This window comes from Lichenostomus cassidix, chromosome 11 (assembly GCF_008360975.1).
Source record: "Lichenostomus cassidix isolate B80296 chromosome 11, HeHo_3.0, whole genome shotgun sequence".
Taxonomy (NCBI): Eukaryota; Metazoa; Chordata; class Aves; order Passeriformes; family Meliphagidae; genus Lichenostomus; species Lichenostomus cassidix.
The window spans coordinates 6,674,303-6,696,705 of NC_139492.1; the positions used below are offsets into that span (position 1 = coordinate 6,674,303).

The window sequence follows — 22,403 nt, forward strand, 5'->3', positions numbered from 1 at the left end:
TGGGCACTAAGGATGGCACAAGGGCCTAGCAGAGCTAGTAGGGTGGGCTTGAGCTCAGAAGGCCTGCTTCCTTCTCCCCTCTACAGTGTCCTGGCTGGGGTTGCTCTCGGCCATAGGGTTCTACTTGGCAGGAGGCCAAGGCTCTGCCCCAGGGGTGAGATGGACAAATGCATTGCTGACCCTTGTGTGTCCTTCTCCCCTTCCCACCCTGCCTGAAGCTCTGCTAGGCTAGAGGATGGGAAATGTTACAGATTCTGTTTGCCCTTCACCCCACCAGCAAGCCATGGCTCGTGGCTTTTGTTTGCTGCAGCTTCTGCCTTGTGCTGGGGCAGATGGCTATCACAGGCTCCACTGGGCTGTGTGGGGCTGTGGCAGCACCATGGGAGAAAGGGGTGCTGCACAGTGCCTGCAGCACTGTGCTAAGGGGGTACTGATCACTGCTTCTCTGCAGGTCGCTGGTACTTGCAGGCCCTCACCTACGACCTGGAAGGCCAGCCAGAGACCAAGCACCTCCTTAGAGCTACTGTGGTCTACCTGCCCAGCCTGTCAGTGGCCCGCGGTCGCCTCCTCTGCGCTCTCGAGCTGGTGGTGGCTGGCGAGGCACCCAGGATGCTGCTCAGCCCTACTGCCCGTCCCCGCCATGGATGGGCTGAAGTTGATGTCACTCCTTACCTGGTGTTGGGGAACAGCAGCGTGGGGAGCCTGGCACTACAGCATATCTGCGTGCATGCTGGCCAAGCAGGAGGCCATGATGCCCCGGTGGCCCCTAGCCACCCTTTCCTCCTTCTCTACCTTAATGATACTCAGGCAGGGTTGGCACCTCCGGCAGCAGAGCCCCACCGACACCGGCGTGATACAGGGAAATTGGCTCATGACCTGCCCGACTACCTGCCAGAGCAGAGAGGGGAGAAGAGTTACTGTTCCCTCCAACCCTTCCGTATCAGCTTTGCACAGCTGGGCTGGGACCACTGGATCATCGCTCCCCACCACTACAACCCACGCTACTGCAAGGGCACCTGTCCCCGCCTGCTTCGCTATGACTACTGTGTGCCCAGCCATGCTGTGGTGCAGAACTTTATTCATCAGCTGGTAGATGCCAATGTGGCCCAGCCCTCCTGTGTGCCCTATCGCTACAGCCCCATCAGTGTCCTCGTGAAGGAGCGCAATGGACGCATACTGTACAAGGAATTTGAGAATATGATTGCAGAGTCCTGCACCTGCTGGTAATTCCCACTGCCCCAGCACATCACCCCTGGGCTCTGCCTCTTCCTGCAGATCTGGACTTTAGGTTTTATCTTGCTCTGCCTTGGGCTCACTTGGCTCATCTCCCCTCCTCATGCAGCACTGCTCAGTGGGGAGGTTTTACAATGACAGTTTTCTGTAAATTGTCAATTTTTAAAGGCAAGAACCTGTGCTGGGGCTGTTGCGCCGTGGCATCTGTCCTTCCTGCAGTCCCCATGGCTGCTGCCTGGTTTTGGTGGGCAGGGGGGCTCAGCCTGATGTCCTCAGAGATGAGCTGTGTCTCTAAACTGGAGTACAAAGCTCCTTAGGAGGTGGCCGGCAGTCTTCTGGTGGAGCTAGGGCAGGGAGGGTGAGAAGTCCAGGTGATTCTGTGCTTTGCATTTGACACATTGGTGGTGTCAGGATCTGATGTAACCCTGCCTATGGGATTCCTTCCCAACTCACATCATTCACCTCATCGCTGTCTAGCGTCAGCTGCAGAGGCATCTCACTGGGCTGAGGATTTGGGCTGGAGGGAGGAAGCCTCTCTCCTCCCCTGCAGTTCTGCTCTGGAAGGGCTGTGAAAAACTGGAGGGACCTGAGCTGCCATCTCTGCTTCCAGTGCTAGAGGCCAAGGCAGCTCTTGTCCTGTCCCAGAGGCCAGACTCCCATCGCAGATGTCTCTCTGCCTTCTTGCACTCTTGCTGTCACACAGGCCTTGGGCTCTGCTGGGCTCCTGGCACGTCCCTGTTCCCAGAAGGGTCAGTCCCACTCTCAGCACCCTTGCTGCCTGTCTTTATCTATTGACTGTGAATAAATAAATAGATTGATTTTGCTTAAAACCATCTTGGCCTGTTCTTGCACTGTCCCTGGGGTGCAGCAGGTGCCCCCTGGGATGGGTTGCCAATGGCTGTATCCCTGTGCAACTACCCTTGTGCTTTCACTGGAGGGGGGTGGGTGCATCATCCCAGCTGGTTCAAGCAGGACCTGTGAGAAGTGCCTCCCCTGAGCATAGACCTGCCCTAGTGCAGAGGGGAACAGATATGGCTGCAGGCAGCTGCGTCCATGGGACTGGGAGCAAGAGATGCCCCACATCCCTCTGTGTGGAACAAGTCCTAGGGGACCATGGAGGGGCAATGAGCCAGGTCTCCTGGGGCTGTCTGTCACCATGGCCAAGGCATTTCTCTGCCAGGGCTATTTTGGGTCAGTGTCTGCAAGCAAACCTGCCTGTGACTGGATATGATTTTGGGGCCAGATTTTGTCCATTTTTGGGTCCGTTTTTGGGTCAGGTTTGGGTAATTTTTAGGGTCACTTTTGGGGCCATTTTTGGGCCAGATTTTGGCCATTTTTGGGTCAATTTGGAGCCAGATTTTGGGGTCACTCACTGGTCACTCCGGCAGGCTCGGGCCATGCTGGCACTGGACATTGTGGCTGCCATCATGTCCTTCCTGGCTTTTATGATCCAATAATTAAGGTTTATGTATATATTAATTTATTTATATCGGAAATAACTTTGGATTATTCTACCAACTCAATATTCACGTGTCTGTATTTGCTCGTGAATATCTTTTGCTCAATTAAATACAGAAGAAATCCAGCTCATGAGAATAGTATTAATTTCATTATGCAAGCACAGTAAGTGGCATGATAAAGAGATTTTTTTCGAAACCGCACTCCTATGACTTAACAAAACACTTTGATAGACAGTTGTAGCTGCTAATCAATGGAGTTCCAAGATGATGTGAAATTTGTCATTAGAGAAGTGGGAAAATAAGAAGCTACTTTTTGACATAAAGGAAACACAAACAGACAAAATGGTCACGTCCATGCCTGTTTAAATCTCATTGGTCTTGTTTAATACTTGTCTGTGCTTCTTCCACTCCCATAGTCTTTTAAGAACAGTTCTGGTGTGTTTTGCATTTAGAGTTCATCCAAACTTTGATGGTTTGTTGAGACATGTAATCTGGAGTAACCAAAAGCAGCCTTGTTGCTTTTCTCTTCAAACAACATCTAGAGTGTTTGCATCTGACCTTGGATACAGATTCCTAGCACTTCAGTAGTTCTTGCGTATTCACATGTTCTATTTACTCCTTAGCCTTATGGGGTTTTGTTTGTTCATTTGTTTGCTTATCTATATCTCCAGCAGCCTCTATTTTTAATGTTGTTTAATGTAATAATTGGAATGTTGTGATTACCTTGAAGCTGCACATGTTGCTGTCTTTGTAAGAAAAGTCCTATGTTTGAGACTTTGAACTTAGGCAAAATGCTCAGATTTACTGTGCCCTTTCTTTCCAGCTACAAATACATATATATCAACCCAAGTGTTTTGTTACATCTTTTCATAATCATGAGCTATGTGAGGCAAGGAAAATTCTGGAGCAATATTATGACATTATGAGGAGATTTTATTTCATAATGTATTCAAAGTATCAATAATAATAGGCCATAGCATTATTTATGCCCTTCTTAATTGGAAGCTTGGAGACTAATGGCTCAGAGTCACAAAACTCTCAAAGACATAAGGGAGAACCAAACTATACAGTGCTTGCCCTTGAAAAATATTCTGTGTCTTCTGAGTCACAGCACTATTTGCAAAGAGTTTTGCACTGAATATACTGACATAATGATTGCAGCAGCAGATTATAAATAGCTGTATTTATACATAGCTCTAAACGAAAAGAGCAGCAGCTTGCTTGAGACATTTTTAGCAAGAATTTTCCCCCTCTCTTTAATTTATTCCTTTCTCCATTATGCTTCAGAGCAACCTGGGCTTGAAGCTTTAAAACTTATGACTCCTCAACATGAAAACAGACAATTCTTAATTACATCTTAGGTGTTGTGGTTTTCAGAGAGAGGAGTGGCAGCTGTATGCTTGTCCTGTTTCCTTAGCAACAGAGCTAGGAGCTCAGGAGACTCCACTGGAGGGAGCCTGAGATGCTCACGTGTTGCTTTCAGTATCTCTCTCCACCTGTCACAGCCTACGAGAGGACCAAAATCAGAACCAGCTTGCCAAGGAAAGGTTCTCTATATATGATTTAATACTACTACATACCAAATGTGTGATAACTGAATACTAAATTTACTTGCTTAAGCATTCAATGGTCAGGAGGGGGCAGAAAAAAAAATGTGACAAACATGTATGCGAAGCTCTCAGCTATGCCAGTTAAATTTTCTTATAAATTTAACAGTGTTTCTTTAAAATACTTGCTCACAGTGAAGATACCATATAAAATCTTCCTAGTTTCAAGGATAGAAAACACTCATTGTTTACATTTTCCATGCAGCCCAATTTGTGGAGCCATAGTATAAGAAAATAGAAATTAATTTTTCCTTTGAAAATGCAAATATCTTGAGCACACGCCTTCCCTGAAGTTTTAAAATATTTTGCATTAGATTAATCCCTTTGGATTTTGGTGCACAGCTGTGGCATCATAAGAGGACATAATCCTATTCTCCATCTACAATAAATAGAAAATATAATTCTGATTTTTGATACCTTCTTCTCTACCCCTGGAACAGTGCAAGTGCTATAGTAGCAGTGACCTGATGGTGTCTGAGGCAAGGTCTTTCTCTTTAAAATGTTTATTGAACTGAGTGAGGTTTTGGTTCTATATACATGGTATGTTCTGCCTTTTAGACATAGGATTCTGAGAGGGTCAGTAGGATGAGTCATTTCAGAAGAGCTCTCAGTTCTTTTCTCCCTTTAGAGGGAAATATAACACAACCAATTTTTCAACTGAGGTTTTATTTCCCTGACCCATCTCATGATTTTTTTAACATGGAGGTGTGAAATCTATTTTGTTGGTTCCAGGCGCAGGCTCAAATGTAACATCCACTGGCCAGCATGCCACCCCTCAAAAAAACCCCCAAAAGAACAAAAAACCAAAACCAAACAGACACACAAACAAAAAACAAACAAAAAAACCCACCCCAAAAGAACCCACCAAAAAACCCCAAAAGCCAAACAAACAAACAAAAACAACAAAATACAAAATTGTTGGATAATAGAGAGCTGATCTCTCGTCTGTGTCCCACCCCTATTCCATTCCATTCCTTTAAGATGCTAAGAGAAGTCAAGAATTGCAGCCTATTTAAGTCCTTTTTTTTCCATCTAACAAGTGCTAGAGGTCCTATGTACCATCCCAACCATTCCTTCTCCAAGGTCATTATCCAGAGCTTCAGCTTGGGTCAAATGTGTGTGTGTGACATTAGGAAGTGTGTGAAAGAACAGGCTCAGAGATAAAACATCCCATCCCATGGAGGAAAGTACAAGGAAGAGAAGGTCGCAGGAGAAAATGGACAAGGAGAAGGTGTCATATATTGCTTACTAATCTCACAGACTGTGGCTACATGTTCTCCAAAAGGACAGTCCAAGTTGTTTTAGGATAACAGAGCTTTGAACTGCTGTCAAAGCACAAACCAAACCATCTTCCCAATATGATCAGCATGTCCATACATTGAGTTCTCCCACCTCATGGCTTACCAAGTCAACACTCTAAAACCGAATGCTCAAACTTGCAAATGAATACTTCTGTCCATATTTTAGAGGGAACAATTTGGTTTCTTTTTATATAGTTGAAGTGACTGGTACTAGCCTGAAATATTGCAGAGATGGCCTACTGTGAGGGCTCTCTGGAGCTGTCTCTTCTCCATGCTGAACAAATCCAGCTCTCAAAATGTTTTTGCAGGAGAGGTGTTCCAGCCCTTTGATCATCTTTTGGCCCTCCTCTAGACTAGCTCTAACTCCTTCAAATCTTCCTTTTGTTGTGGACTCCAGACCTAGATGCAGTACTTCAGGTGATAAAAAGAATGTACTTTAAAAATAAATTTATTGGTTACAGTTTAGGCAAAGATTTTAAGGTTTTAGAGTACCAAATTTTACTGTACCTGAGTCTGATACTGGGTTAGTACTCTGCAGTAATTTATTGCTACAAACCTTCATGACACTGAGACTCATTAACTCCCACTGAAATTGGTGAGAAAGGAAACTGCTTAAATCCTTACAGAAATTCTCAAAATTTTGATCCCATTTCAAGCATCTAAAGAGGAAAAAGCATTGAGAGTCTGTCATTTAACACATGAGACTAAATTAAAAGTGTGATGACTTTTTAGGTCATCTAATTTGCTGATGTATGTTGTATCTTGGAGATCATTTTGTGTGCCCATGAATCAATCTTTTTCAGACCTTCCATTTTCTCAGGTGCATTTCCCTTCCTATTTTGCTGTGCAAATACCAACTCATTATATATGTGCAAATACTGGCTCATTATAATACATCATAAGCAGCTTTCCTGAGCAGCATAACTTATTGTTTTGTGCAGTTTACTTATGACCATCTCCCTGGTGATGTCCATACTTCTGGATGATGTTCAACAACACCTGAATTGTCTTCTTGACTCCATGTCTAAAAGGTAACACACCATCTGTGTGATGCTTTATGTCGCTATTGTCATTTTAATTGCAGGGACTGTCTGATGACTGAATGGGCAATACCAAAATTCTGTCTACTTGCTTGAAATATGTTATAGTTCTGCTAAGATTTTCCCAACTTATAAATGAGATGTCATGGTCAGATCAGAACACTTTCCAGCTGTAAAAATATTTTCTGTGTTACCTCATATACTGGCTTTTCTGCGTTTTCTTATTATTTTCTAATGTCTAAGATGAAGAAATCCTGCTGTATAATACTTAATAAGCATGATTTAGGACATTCATGCTTCATATAACTGACACAATTATCTATTTTATATTTTCTTTGATATGTAAAGCCAATTGACTCAGTGAAATAGCTTTAACAGACACGCCATCTTCGAATTGTCTTGAGCATACTTAATTTTACGTTAATGTATTTCTAAGAGTAGTCTTATTAATATTAAGAACGAGTGGGTGTTTGCAGGAATGTGGAATAACTCTTCTGCAATGCTTAGAGAGTAGGAGGAGAAAATATCTTCAGCCTACAGCTGTTTCAGATTAAATGTTGGACTTTTCCTGCATTCCAAAAGAAAACCATTTTGAAATGTGTTTTTTGACAAATGATCCTACAGATTTTGTGGCGTTGCGTCCTCGAAAAGCAGCTGAAAGCCCTAACGGCACAACGGAAAGGCAGTCAGCTGCGCCGGGACGTGCGAGCCGGGTGAGCACGGAGGAGCTGTGCGGGGCTCGGGGGGACAGAAGCCCGGAAGGAAACGAGGTGGGACAGAGAGATGTACGGACGCAGTCTGCGGTCTTCCAGGGAATTTATTAGGATCTTCGGGTGAGGGTCCAGGGGAGGCAAAACGGGGATGGGAAACAGGAGAAGGGCGGAGGGTCTGGAAGCCCAGAGACTGCGACCCTGAGCACACGGTGGCAGGGGTTTATAAGGGAAGGGAAAAGGGGAGGGGGTTAGCTCCGGAGAGCCAACCCGGGAAAGTCTGAGGGGAGAAAGGCAGGGGTACACCTAAAATTCAGTAAAGTTTAACACCAACTAATGATCTCGTTCTGTATATGATTTTCTATACAGAAGATGCAGCAGTTTCCTCAAATCCATAAAATAAACTAACTTTGAATGTTGTGGTGTTTTTCTAACAGATTAAACAAGGATTTTAATGAAGATGAATGAAAGACTTTTCTTCTGTTTTTGCAAATTTGATTTTTCAAGTATGAATTCTGATTAGTTCCAAAAGTTGCAAAAGTATTTATTCAGATATGGCTTTATACTCAATATGTCTAAGAAATTACTGATTTAAAACAATCTTGTTAAAATGATAGAGCTAAAGCCAAAATAAATGGAGCCAACAGATAAAAAACTCTCCTACAATAAATTTGCTTGAAAAAATGAGTAAATGAAAAAATCTTGTCCTGAACACTAATTTCTCTTTCTTCTAAACATAAAATAATGCAAATCCAAAGTGTCTCTTGCACTGAAATAGCATAGTTAAAAATATTGTTAAATCCAGGTTTTTTGTTCCCCCTTATCTTAATTTTGCTTTGGGCTAATTTTCTTTTGTTATAATCTGTTAAAACATTTGTCTTGGAATTTAAACCTCCTTGGAACTCAGAGAATAAAGAGGACGTCTCAAACTGCATCTGGTCTTTTGTAGAACTTGGGAGTAAGTAAGGTGTATGGTAGAAAGGCTTTATAGATTTATTAATTGTCTCAAATTGTTCTTGTAAATATACTGAAACGCCATTGGTTATGGTGATCACTTTAAAAGCAAAAAATAGGAGACAAAGGCATTGCAACACCAGATGGAATGCAGTCAGTAGGACTGGTTCTCTTCTGAGTCTACAAATCATTATTTTTTAAAGAGTATAGCAATAGAAGTGTTTCCTCTACATGTTAGGAAGCTCCAACAGATGACATGTGGGCCTAATAATTCAAAGATCAGTGTGTTTCCAGGCATTTCTTGGCAGTTTGAGTTTCAGACTTGACAGTCTTATATCCATCAACATGCTGATAGCTTTTGATTAAATTGACACAGTGTTTTTACTGTATTTTCAGACCAAGATGCATTGCTTTGACTTGCTGATTATGTAGCTGCTGATAAAGAAGTTCCACTTCAGCAGTTTCAGAATCAATAGCAAGAAATGCAACTGCAGGCCATATGCTTGCTCCTTATTTTATTGCTTTCCTTTTTGGCGTTATTGCAGTCTTGGGGCTCCCTAGATATCTAACATGCTACTTTTTGATCTTTTAAAATGTCAAACTGCTGCCAGGACACTGTTGGAATGGGTTTACTCTCATCACTTCAGAGGAAAAGCAATAGCAAAAGGAAACCTGGAGAGAAAGCATTTTCCCCTTACCGATTTTGACCTGAAGGGTGCATGCAGCACACATCTGTTATCCATGGAAAGTATCAGCCAGCATATTCACTGATTACTCTTATTTTTAATGTATACTGAGTAGCGAAAAACCAAATTAATTCTCCTGAGAAATTGTTTGCATTTTGCAGACATATCTTCAGTTTCCTGTGTTGCAACATAAAAGCTTTGCCTGTGCCTAGCAGTGAAATCATATCCACAGATGTTGCAGAATCAAAAAAAATTTCAAAACGACCTTCACCTCCTCTTGAAGATTTCTTTACATAGTTACATAAATTGATTGCATAATCCAGCAGCTGTCAGCTTCAGTCTGGGTCTTGTCAGAAGCATTTCTCAAAGTACCTACTTTGATGGAACCTTTATATTTTTTCTCTTCCTTTCTTCTTAGATGACACTGTCACTCTCAGTAAGCCTTGATAACCTCTTTAATTTTAAACGAACAGAAGAGACAGAGATATTTAGGGAGAGGAACAGTTACCAGGAAAGAAAAAAAACCAAACTAAATTCTAAGTGAAAATATTTAAATTCTTAGTAATATAAATGTCTTATGCAGTGTTTTCAGACTACCAATTCCATGTACAATCAAAAATACTGTTAATAAGATCTGAAAAGTGTATTGGTTTGAAAACAAACCAGTGGGAGATCACAAGTCAAGATTGAAATTAAAAATAAGTGAAATAATACAAGGAAAAAGCACTGACAAAGTCAGATACAACCTAACACCCTGTTAGGGTGGTGGTAGCAGTCCGACTGAAGTAGTTCAGTTCAAGCGGTGATCCTGGGAAGGTCTAGTCTCCAGCTGAAGATCCAGTGTAGCTCTCATCCTCTGGGAACCCAGTAGACAGGGCTAGCTCAGGCAGTTCCAAGGCCAGGTTATATCCAGGTGGGAACACCTGGCTCCTCCCTCCTCGGCAGAGCATCTCACAATGGGATGAGATAAGTCCATGAGTCACACGGTGGGTCCCTGATGGCCCATTGCCTGTCATCCGGAGTGGGTCATTAGCAGGTGATAGCAGCTAACGGCCCACAGCTGGTGGTAATAGAATACTTAACTACATCTATATTGCAACCTAGGACACCATGTGATTGACATTTCCATTGCCAGAGTTTGTCCAAGTCATTTCGAGAGCCAACTAGATTTCATTTTGCCTTATCTGTGGGTTATCATTCTTACAAGAATCATCTCGGTCTGGCAGGATCTTGATTTAAGGTTTTAAAAGTCAGCTAGGCTCAAACTGATTTTGCAAGGTCACAAACACTGCAGGTTCTCTCCATAATATGGAATTAGAAGATTGAGTGCCAGTCCTTTCAAGGTCCTAGCAACAGTTAGATGTGCCTCACAGTCTCATTCTCAATTAGGGCAATTTTTAAGGCTGTCAGCAGCTCACAATTTTATCCCATGGTTCTCACCTCCATATTTTTTCCAGGTGCACAATCCTGACAAAAATTTGCTTCCCTTCCATTTGCAAGCTGCTTGGAGTGCCTTCCTTTGTGTTATATTTAGATAAGTACATACTTCAAATTTTCATCCAATCAAATAAAATTTTCCCTTTCCGAAAAATATCAGCTGCTGTAATTGCCTCCCTCACCCATGGGGGCACATAAGATAGAATGCCTGCTTGTACCACACTTGCATATGAAGGATCAGCCATGCAAAATTGTTACCATGTTGGTTTTAATTGCCAATTGTTTTATTAATTGACAATAATTAGTTATTGTCAAATATGTTGCTGCTTTTTACACTAAGCCATTCTCCAGGGAAACAAAATAAGCACTGAACTGTCGGTAAGTGATTGTGGGACTGTGGGGTAATGGCTGTAATGGGTTTTACTATGAAAACACTGTGAGTTAACATGTAGATTTTACTATTCAATGGTAAATGATTAGCCCCTTTGGCTAATCATATTTTAATTAATTTATTTGAAAGATGGTAGCTCACACTATATCCTAGCTAAGGATACACTCATACATGTGTGAACTGGCTCTGAGATGCAGCAGTCCCACTGTGAGTGCAGCTCAGAACTGATGCAGACTGCATGCATATGAGCCATGGATGTGATTAGAGGGTCCTGGAGTGAATTTCTTGTAGGTTTGTCTATGTTAGATCAATTATATGGAGCAGGCTCTGCATGGCTAACCAGTCCTGGACATGTGAAACCCTGTTAATATGTCATGTGTTATGTGAACATCCTTTCTGTATTAGAAAACGAGGAGAAAAATCAGAAAGCCTTTTAACTAATAGATTTTTAGTTATTTTTTCTTTTAATTTCAAGCATTGGATAACAAACTTTAGTTGGATGTTTCATGCTGACATGCAGCTCTGTATACGTGAGATGTGCTATGTGAGGTAATGCCTTTTACAGGGGTGGAGGAAAACCCAATCCTATAAAACCTTGACTTGTGAAGTTCACAGTTGTTATTAAGTCCCTTTGTTTATATTTACCATTGCTAATTTTTACTGCTTGATGTCTGCCGTTTTAGTTGTCCTGGTAATTGTCACTTGCAACATGGTCCTGAAGACTAAGAGAAAAAAAATGCATGGAAAAGTTTTATTAACATTGCTTCAGAACCTTGAAAGAACAAGGCAAATCTATATAATCTGAAGCATCAAAAAGATGCTTTTTAACCAAAGCAGTCAACAAGCTACATAAAGTTTTATTTTGATAATGACTGTGAAACAGCACAATAATTACTACCACTTACTATTTGCATTGCAGTAAAAGCAACAACAGAAAGTTACAAATCCTTCCCCACAGAGCTTTGGTCCCAGGCCAGACAAGCACTTAAATAAATATACAACTTCAGGTAAACCTACAGAATTCAAAATGCAACTCACATCCTTCATGTTAAATGATGTATTTAACGACTTTCCTCAGGAGCTTAAAACCTTATGAATCTCTTTTTGGAGCTTAGCAATAATCAGCTATAAGATTCTTTACCTAATAAAGAATAAAAAATGAAACTTCATTTATATTTTTCCTTCAGTCTTTTCCAGTAAGAGTAATTTCCATTTGGTTAAAAAATTGCTTCCTCCTAAAAAATACCCCACAAACATACATGTCAGGGACACCTACTGGATCATAAATATAACTATTCACAATACAGCCAGCCAGGCATAGTCCTGTTATTTATTATATACCATAAAGAACATCTTCTTCCCTTCACTTTGAATTATTTTTGATGTCATGCTTTGTACCTTCAGCAGGGCACTGTTCTTTGTTAGAAAAAGCCACTGAAGCCAAATACGGTGACCAAAGTGAAGCCTGGCCAGTAGCTTGTATTCCAAACAGCATTCCAATTCCAGTATCCCAGTGGAGAAGCCTCTATAGCTCGCTTATCTTTTCCAGTGCCATTGCATGCAGTCAGAAATTCAAGGACTGTTAGACAATAAAACTCCTTTTTTGCCCCGTTTGTCTTCAGTTTCCTATGGCTGCTATTGTTTGTCATCCATTTCCTCTCACACACAAGCAAGCACTTTAGCCTATTTGGGGCAGCTTCAGATGCTGAGGGCAAAAGGGGATATCAAGGCCATATTCACCATTATTAAGTTTTCTGAAGAGAAAAATGTTGCTAATCCAAAATAGTATTTTTGGTGTTCTAACTAAATAAGTTAGATGATGTTTTCATCTGTTTGGACGAGTAACATAATATTTTCTGATCCTTTTGGGCCAAGTATTGTATATTGCATTGAATTCCTCCCCTTGTTCCCAGCCTGGCTGCAAGAAGGGCTTCCTGCTTCAGTAATTACAGTCTCCAGTGTTAGTCCCCATGGGCTGCAGGGGGACAGCCTGCTTCACCTCATACATCTGGAAGCTTCACCTCATCAAATGGGAACATGCTCAGTCTTCAAAGGAAAAGGAGAAGAATATCTTTGCTTTCTTCACCAAGATAATTCCTGCATGAAATTAATCACTGTCAAGGTGAAAATGATATACATTAAAAAATAAAATTATGTCAATTCTTTCTATACTGAATGCAGACAAGGCTACATAATAAAAAAATGGGGGGGAAATGACAATTGAATTAAGGCATATCAAACTCTCCTAAATTTATGTTACTTGTCTTTAAAGGAATTAAGTACCACAGCATGCTCCATCACTGACCCTACATATTTTTGCTAATATTTTTCCATAATTGATGTCACAGACCTATCTCAGACTAATGACTTTATGTTTGCAAGTTTCTAGTGCTCTCATCAAGGAACTTGGAAAGTAATTTCCAAAAGACTTCATCTGATCCTGTTGTAATATTCTTGAACTCTCAGCTATGAATTATTTGCATTCTAGCAATTCTCTTTCCTCAAGATACTAGGAATTTTCCTTTATGATCAGGTTTACATCACAAAGACTACAACCCTGGATCATTTAAGAACACAAACTTGTTCTCAACTTCAAGAAGATGAGTTGTCTTTTTGACACTGCTGGAAAAATTAATAGGAAAAAATTATAATATTAAGCAATACATGTGTTTTACAACCTGGGGTCTGAATTCTTTCTTTTGGACTGTACAAGTAAGATGGTGGTAGGAACACAGAAAGGAGGGAGGGAGGGAGGGAGGGAGGGAGGAAGGAAGGAAGGAAGGAAGGAAGGAAGGAAGGAAGGAAGGAAGGAAGGAAGGAAGGAAGGAAGGAAGGAAGGAAGGAAGGAAGGAAGGAAGGGAGGAAGGAAGGAAGGAAGGAAGGAAGGAAGGAAGGAAGGAAGAAGAAGGAAGGAAGGAAGGAAGGAAGGAAGGAAGGAAGGAAGGAAGGAAGGAAGGAAGGAAGGAAGGAAGGAAGGAAGGAAGGAAGGAAGGAAGGAAGGAAGGAAGGAAGGAAGGAAGGAAGGAAGGAAGGAAGGAAGGAAGGAAGGAAGGAAGGAAGGAAGGAAGGAAGGAAGGAAGGAAGGAAGGAAGGAAGGAAGGAAGGAGGGAGGGAGGGAGGGAGGGAGGGAGGAAGGAAGGAAGGAAGGAAGGAAGGAAGGAAGGAAGGAAGGAAGGAAGGAAGGAAGGAAGGAAGGAAGGAAGGAAGGAAGGAAGGAAGGAACCCTGCCTGCAGCTCAGGCATACAGGTTAGCTCTACTCCTAATCAGTGTGACCAGGCTGTCACCTCTTCAGATATCCCAAGTTATTCCACATGTTCTTGCTTCCCACAGGAACCCTAGATCCCCTTCCTGCAAACAACTCTGGTTATGTGGGAACCTGCCCAATGGCTGTGGCTGTGAAAGCTGTCTGCCAGAGTGGAAAAATTTGTAAGAAATGGAGAATTCATTCAATGCAACGTTAAGTGTTCGTAATTGCGTTAATTAGGAAATGTAATCCTCACTCTGAGCAGCTTGTCATCTCCTGTCTCTTCTCAAAACCTGTCAGGTTTTTTTTTTTTTTTGGTTCTCCAGTCTCCATTTTAAGTGAGACTTTCCCATTTTCCTTTTCATTTACTGTAAATACAACAGCAGGATTCTTTGTTAGTTGAAATACCCTTTACAATTTGACATTCAGTACTGCTAATTATGTTCTTGACTTACTTACGCTTATTTTTAGAGATTTCCCAAACCACCTCTCACTACTTTTTGTATATATTTTTAAAGAAGCCTTCTGTTTATAATTATTTTTACATTGCCACTTAAACAAACTTGCATCTGTTGCCTTTTTTCCCTCTAGACTGAACCAGGATGGATTTTAATTGCATCACCAACTGTTTCTAAAACATTTCCTATAGTCTCCACTAGACTCCCTCCTGAAAATAAAATCTTGACCAACAAAATAATATCCAAAACTTGTTGGGGCATTTCATGTTTTCTCAAAGTCAAGTTTCTCGTGGTCCAGAATGTTCACTTGGCTTCCACAAGCTCCCAAGAATAATTTGAACTAATGATATTGTAATGTCTGGGTGTTTCCCTGCTTCAGTCCTATTAATCATACTTGGTATATATCCTAGGATTGGGTCCAAAATAGCCTCTGACCATCTGAATGCTTCAATAAGAAACCAATCCTGAAATGCCTCTTAAAAATGTCTTCCTCCTCTTCATTTTTTTATATTGAGTGGCATCCAAGTCAAAATCTGAGTAATTAAAACTCTGCCAGGATCAAACATCCTGCCTTGTTGCAGAAATCTCCAATGTATAAAAACATTTGCTGATTCTGTGTTATTTTAACTACCCTAGAGATAGAAACACTCTCTTTAGCATCCTAGAATGAACTTACCATTTTATGGCTCTAATTTCTATACAGATTTCTATGTCAGCCATAATATTTCTTTTCACAAATCAATGTTCTGCCCAACCAGTTCATTTACCTACTGCTTTAATTTACTTAACCCTTTGGCACACTCTGTATTCTTAATATTATATTTTTTGTAAAATTATTTTAAAATGTATCTTATAAAATTGTTTATATATATATAAAGTATACAAAACCTTTAAACATAATATAAGTGCACAGAAAAATATTGGCAAGATGTATACACACAACAGAAAAGAATTTGAATAACAACTTCTGAATTTAATTTTATAGCCATGCTAAAGTCTCCCTGACTTCCTTAGCTGAATTAGAGGGTTTGTAGTCACAGACTTATGATTCTTCCTTGCTGTTGGTAGAGATGGATATCTGTTTACCCTTTCAAGTGGAAAATGGGTGTTGATAGATCAGACAGACAGAGAAACAGAGATCAGAAGACACTTTAATTAGATTTTAGAACACCGAGTCATTGAAAAATGGGGGTGCAGCTCTCAGGGTGCAATGCACCAGTGAGGGAGTCAGGGTATGGAGAGAGAAAAATATCCCAATCACTGAGGTAAGGCAGAGCCGAGCGCGGGGTGTGGTGGCGCCGTGTGGCGGCCGTGTGGCGGCCCGCGGTCCCATTCCCGCTGCCGCTCCCGGTCGCGCCCCCCGCACTCACCCGCGGCTCCCACTATGGCGGCGGCAGCGGCCCCGTGCGCGGCGCGAGCCCCCTCAGCCTCCCTCGCTCGCACTCCCGCCCCGCCCCGCTCCGCCCGGCCCCGCGGCTTGCCGGGACAGCGAGTCCCGCCGGCCGCCGGCCGCCCTCTGGAAGAGGCGAACAGAACTACAACTCCCGACAAGCCCCGCGCCGCCGCCCGCGGTGGCTCATTCGAATGAGGGAAGGGGCCCGCGCGCCTCTGGCCCCGCGGCGGCGCCCCGGAGCATTGTGGGATCGTGGGGGAGCGGAGCGGGGAGGGGCCCTGTGAGTGGGGAGTGAGGGGGAGCGGATTGTCCTCCTTCGGGACAGGGTTGTCCCCCTTTGGGACAGGTTGTACCCCTCTGGAACAGGACTGCAGCCCTCCGGGACAGCGTTCTACCCCTCTGGGATAGGGTTGTACCCCTCCGGAACAGAGCTGTCCCCTCTGGGAGAGGGCTGGCCCTGAGCGGGGTGTAGCTGATCAGCCACAGCCACAACTGCAGGCCCTGAAGTTCATTTCAGTTCCCCCTATAAGAGCTATACAGTGACAATTTTTTAAAAAAAATTACCCAGCTTGATTGCAGTGAAAAGCTAGCAAGGTGTGGAGTGGTAGAAAAACGCCTTCCAATAAATACTTGTGAACAAATAAGTAACCCTCTGGGCCAAAGGCTATCATATTATTGCAGAAAAACTTCTAAAAAATTTCAAAAATAAATACAGAACCCAAAAAGGGAGTTAGTATTAATCTCTAGAGGAATTGTTATGAACTTAAGGTTTTCCCTGAGAACCATAAAAGCCATTTAAAATAAATATTCTTCAAGTCCCCTTTTAGGGCTGACATTTGATAATACACAGAGAAGTGTGACAACCAAAAATAGCCAAAACTGGTGGAAGAAAAATATTACAAGGGTACAGGCTGGCTTAGAACACAGGTGAGAGGTTGAAATAGAAGAAAAAAAATTTGCATTGAGCAGCAGTACAGGCTTTTTTGTTAGCATAGTAAGGTGCCTTCCTACAGAATTAACCTCTTAATCCCCTGAGGTATGGTTGTTCACTTCCTTAATTTAGCAGGAAATGGGAGAAAGTGTGCATGAGCTAAAGTGTTTGCCTTATCAGAGTTTATCTTGCATTGGAAGGAACCCACAAGGATCATCAAGTCCAGCTCCTGGCCCTGCACAGGACAGCCCCAACAACCACACCATGTGCCTCAGAGCATCGTCCAAACACTCCCTGAACTCTGGCAGCCTTGGTGCTCTGACCAGTGCCCTGATACCTTTGCTGGTTCTTTAATTGACCTAAACCACTCAGTGGTAACACACCTGCTGCCCCATTGCTCAAAACCATTCTAGGACCCCCCAACCTGCTCACTTCTTTGTCACTTCCCACAATCTGACCTCCCCCCATCACAGAGATTCTCCACAAACACTCAGTTTCTGTTTCCCCTAGGCTGCACAAAAGTTTAGCTTGTGCACCAAGTTCCAGTCCCTTTCACTCAGTGATAGAGTGAAAATTGGCCATGTGGACCTACAGACCTTTCTAAATAAGAGGCCACACACTTCCCCTAATCCTTCAGAACTATGTTCATCAGAATCTCCTGAAATATCCCCATCCCAGTCCTCTGGATCCACATCTTGCTGTCACCATCCAGAAATGGACAATCTATCGTTTTTTGGTTTTTGTTGTTGTTGTAGCTTTATTTCAATCCTTCATTCCAGTAAATGTATTTGCTCTCTTTCCCTGTTAGTTCTCCTTTTAAGACATCTGTCTCTAGCTGTTTTTCTATTTCCAATCTTCTGGAATAATCAGAGTGTGCCTGTGCCTGTACCAGGCACGCTCCCAAGGTGGCACACACGCTCTCTTTACCATCTCCTCTTCTGTCGTGGCGGCACTGCTCGGTCTCTACCACCTCCTCCAGGCCAACCCCTTCTCCTTCACCCATTCCATCCCTGGAGGAGAAGGGGCACTGCCCTGCCTCCCCAAAAGCCCTTCTATTGACATCCTGCCGACTATACCCAGTAAAATGCTGCATAATCTTATAAAAACAAGGCAAATTATATATTCAAATCAGATTTATTTACAAAACAGCTGACAAAAGAGCTTTTATTTGTTGAGCATGACTGTTGCTGACAGAGGTCAAGCCCTGTTAGCAGCAGAGCTGAAGATCCAGTGGCAGCTCTTGTCCTCTGGGAACCCAGTAGACAGGGCTAGCCCAGGCAGTTCCAAGGCCAGGTTATATCCAGGTGGGAACACCTGGCTCCTCCCTCCTGGGCAGAGCACCCCACAATGGGATGAGATAAGTCCATGAGTCACACGGTGGGTCCCTGATGGCCCATTGTCTGTCATCCGGAGTGGGTCATTAGCAGGTGATAACAGCTAATGGCCCACAGCTGGTGGTAATAGAATACTTAAATACATCTATATTGCAACCTAGGACAGTTCTGCAACGCCAAAGACTGTAAACCTGTACATTTCTAGCCAAACCTGCTTATATTAGAACCCTTGAGACCTGATTATATTTTATGCTACATTGACAATACTTAAATACTGTATTAGCAATACATTTAGTCCTAGTTATCCACATAATCAGTGTCATACATCTCACATCTGACCAAGAGTCTTGTCTCTACTAGTCTGCAACAATCCCCAGTGCTATCTGGGCCAAAGTGCCACCAAGGTAATATTAGCATTTGCTGTCAGACAGTCATCCATGATCATCATAAGGGTGTCATTGGCTTCCTGATATGGGTTTAGAGTATTAGCTACCCAATTCCTGTTCCAAGGGGTGTGGTGGGGACTTCAAGTAGTGGTTAAGGCTGGCTATAAAAGCTCCAGGTGCTTCACAGAGGTGGACAGAATTCAGTTCTCCATCCTGAAGAGCTTCTTCTGGGAGAAGAGAAAAACTGCACAGGATCTCATGAAATTTGCACCATGCCTGGGTACAGTGCTCAGCATTCACAGATTTCTTCACATGAGATGTTATTTTCCCTGCTTTATTGGTAAATGAGGTGGGCCAATGCCAATCCTCGAGGTTCTTCTCACTCAGTAGGTTCTTCAATTCATTCATTGAGTCCTTCAGAGTGAGTGAAATTCCATGGGATCACATGTAAAAGCATCACTGGCTTAGCATAGGAAAATTTCTTCACAAAGAGCTTCCCAGTTTCAGAAAGAACTTCAGGACGGAATATTTCAAGTCTTGTCTTCTGAAGAATATTTGGATTATTCACATTCTCCATCCTCAGATGAATTCACAACTTAAGCAGTGTCCCTGGAGAAGAAACCATGCCACTTCAACCATACAAGTACAGAAACGGCAAAATTTTTTTTTTATTAAACAACAGTTTTACCAGCTTAACATCTGTATTCCAGAATGGGAGAAAAATCCTAAACAGGAATCATCCACTAATAAGAAAAATAAATGAGAGCTATCCTGAATAAAGCCATTTGGAAATCAGGAGGCTCACCAGTTCAATTGCCCTTCTTGCTATTTACACAGCAAGTGAAGAAGAAAGAGTTCACTGGTGCTTGGCCCTTCACTGACTGTGAATATTCCGCTCACTTTAAAGGTATAAACACTTAAATACAAATATCTATCTCTCTCAGTCACAAATGAGAACACATCACAAAGTCTACAAAGTCAGCAAGTGGCCCAGAACTCTTATGATCTCATTATGACAGTATCTGTCTGAGAGCTCAAAGTATGGAGGGTAGGATGGCCACAAGCAAAGGTAGCTTTGAGATGGAGCACAGCTGCTGCTCCTCCAATTTCCCAAGTGGGAACAACCCTCCCACCTCTTCCTCCAGACCCAGCATGATGCTGGGGGAGCCCCTCACCACACCCTTGAGAACAGCCCTTCAGCTGAAGGGATGCTGGACACTAGCCTGTGAGCAAAACCCCTTTTCTCTGGTCAGCATTATAGCTCTCTGCTGGGCCCCTGTAAACCATTACACCTCCCTTTCCCAACTGGAAGAACAGGGATCATGCAGCTGATTGATGCAAGGAGGTTGCTGCTGAAGTGAGCATTCCTCATCCCTGGGGCGGCAACCAAAGCTCCCCAGCATCTTTGAGTAGGAGCCACAGGATATGATTTTTGGATGCACTAAAGAGTCCTTGGCTTCTGCTGAAATCCAGAGACCCCAATTGTATCATCACCTTGACAAAGAAAAGTTAAAAGACGTTTCGGACTTCCTCAAGCTCTCGTTGTCATAGCTCTCTGATCTCTCTGAGGATAATGTGAATTTGGTGGAGAAGATCGGTTTTGTTTCCTCATTCAAATCAATCACAGTGGCAGAGATGTGGATGCGAACTGTGTAACCTCCTGCCACCTAGAGAAGGACAGAGGATTCAGCTGAGAGTCCAGGTGACATCTGCTGCTGTGCCCAGCCTGCTGTCTGCCTGAAAAGATGTGGTACCTTGATGGGCAGGACCACATGCATGTCTCCCACTTGCAGCTTGGAACTATTAAAGTGCACTTTGAGTTCGCAGGAGCGGCGGTAGGTCAGGCCCTGCACCTGGTGCGGTTCCACGCTGAAACCTTGAACGGATGAAAATAAAGCAGCTGAGATGCACAAGCAAGAGGAAAAGTGCCACAAGCTTGTTAAGGTCATACAGGTGTCCTGGCTGGCATCTCTGGGAAGACCCTTCGCCATCTCCAGAGATGCTGTTGCCTTTTTTCCCTCAAAGAAAAAGGGCTTTCACAGCCAGCATACAATGTCCACCTTGGATGGTAAAACCAAAACAGATCAGCTGAGGAGCTCCAGCAATTCCTTCCTCAGGCACCTCAGGGAAGGCTGCACAGAGCTCTCCAAAGGAGAATTTCCAGCCAAGATTCCCCCATGTTGTGCTGTTTCTGTGACAACAACTTAGAGGAGACACCTGAGCTCCCCTTAGACACAGTGAACCACTGTTTGATGGAAGCACAGACTTGCCTCAAGGCCTCTTTTGATCCACCAGAGCATATCACAGTTTATTTTCTCAATAAAGGCCTAACACAAGTGCTGTGACAGTGTGAACTCTAAACAAAGCACTTACAAATCACAACAGATCCCACAAGCAACACAGGTTCACGGAGTGTCCAAAGAAACTCTATGCTCAATGCTCATGGGAGCCAAGGGCAGAAGATGTTGAGAGGTGACCAGGGTGATGAGCCCATCTGGCCCCTGCACTGAAGCATTAGGGCTGCCACAGGCAGGCCAGGTCCCTGGGCATGGCTGGCCAGGAGAGTTCAGGCTCTGAAACTCCCAACAGGGGCCCTGAGAGGAAAACACTCAAAACCCCACCTCATGTTTAGCAGCTTAAATTAATCTGTTCAAGACAGCTTCTTCAAGCCCACAGGAAGTCTCTCCAGCACTGGTTACCTGTGCCACGCAGGACACTTCCGTTGACCTGGAAGGACACCGGGACCAGCCCAGGGTTGGTGATTTTCACAATACGACTCCTAGATTCCTTGACACGGACACAGCCCATGTTCAGGATGTATTCAGGCAGCTTAATGCTAGAAGAAGGAATAAGGACAGTCCTTAAACCACAGCCTGGCTACATCTTCAAGTGGATGGAGGATACAAATAAAGTGATAATTCTGTATTCATTGCTGTAAAAAGTCAACTCAAGCCTGTGAAACGCAAGCAAGGCCTGACCACCTGGCAATGACTTTGAGAAGTCACAAGGAGTGCAGGTCCTAGGTTTTATCAGCTACCAGTGGTTTCTGAAAATAAAATTAGTTGAAAATGGACACTGGTCACAGCTCCTCTGCTATGAAAAGCCAGTATTGGTTAAGTACACTGCCTCCACTGGTCTCAATGAAACTGCTTAGCCTGGTGTACAGCCTGAGCCTGAAATTGCTTTGGGACCTAGGAATAAGATTTGCTTGCACAGGAAATCGTCTCTGCTCTGCAACCAGAACTGCCACCAAACCAGTGCCAATGAGTGTAATAATCAATACTGGCAAAATTCACAGTAATGTCCTTTCCCAGAGCAACCCAACTCAGGAAAGCATATGAATGATCTGTTTTGCAGAGCATCTTCCTGAAGTAGAGCCTCTTGTGCCTGTGCTGTGTTATAAAGGAGCAAAGGGAAAGTTACCTAGGTAAGCCCTGCCATCTCACCAGCATCCAAGCCACCTGACTTAGGGTTTCCAAGGGTCTGTCGACCTGTGTGATTCTTTTTACTCAGTGTGCTCTATTCGTTGGAGCCAAGATGGCAGCTTGGAGTTGTCAGCAGGAACTGTCTGTGCTGCCTGGAAGGGCTTGATGGTCTGCACTGGAGCCCCTCAGCTCTAGGAACAGAACCCCCCACTTGTGGGGAGCTGAGCAGTCCCAAGCTCAGCATGATGCTGGGGAAGGGAGGGCACTCAGCTGCTCATAGAGAGAGTGTCACAGCCACCAGGAGCAGACCCTTTCTGAAATCCCCAGCTATTCCCAGCTCTGCAGACACAAGGAGCTCTCAGGAGCAGGGGGCACTGCTGGGTGTTACCCACGGGGCACCTGGAGATGGGGA

The 22,403-nt window shown here is 43.4% G+C and overlaps 2 protein-coding genes across 3 annotated transcripts in view; one reads left to right on the forward strand and one right to left on the reverse strand.

Annotated features, from left to right (window-relative positions):
- The window catches only part of LOC146432142 (bone morphogenetic protein 15-like), a 136,571-nt gene extending 134,505 nt beyond the window's left edge, over positions 1–2,066 (forward strand). For both annotated transcript variants that reach the window (XM_085071572.1, XM_085071571.1), the window contains one exon: positions 452–2,066. In XM_085071572.1, the coding sequence (XP_084927698.1) occupies positions 452–1,227 (776 nt within the window). In that variant the 3' untranslated portion in view covers positions 1,228–2,066. The remainder of the gene's footprint in view (positions 1–451) is intronic.
- A 16,267-nt stretch (positions 2,067–18,333) lies between these two features.
- LOC146432148 (hydrocephalus-inducing protein homolog) overlaps positions 18,334–22,403 on the reverse strand; it is a 31,171-nt gene continuing 27,101 nt past the window's right edge. Inside the window, exons 31-33 of the mRNA XM_085072140.1 lie at positions 21,266–21,402; positions 20,321–20,442; positions 18,334–20,233 (exon numbers count right to left, since the gene is read on the reverse strand). Of these exons, the coding sequence (XP_084928266.1) occupies positions 20,057–20,233; positions 20,321–20,442; positions 21,266–21,402 (436 nt within the window). The 3' untranslated portion in view covers positions 18,334–20,056. The remainder of the gene's footprint in view (positions 20,234–20,320; positions 20,443–21,265; positions 21,403–22,403) is intronic.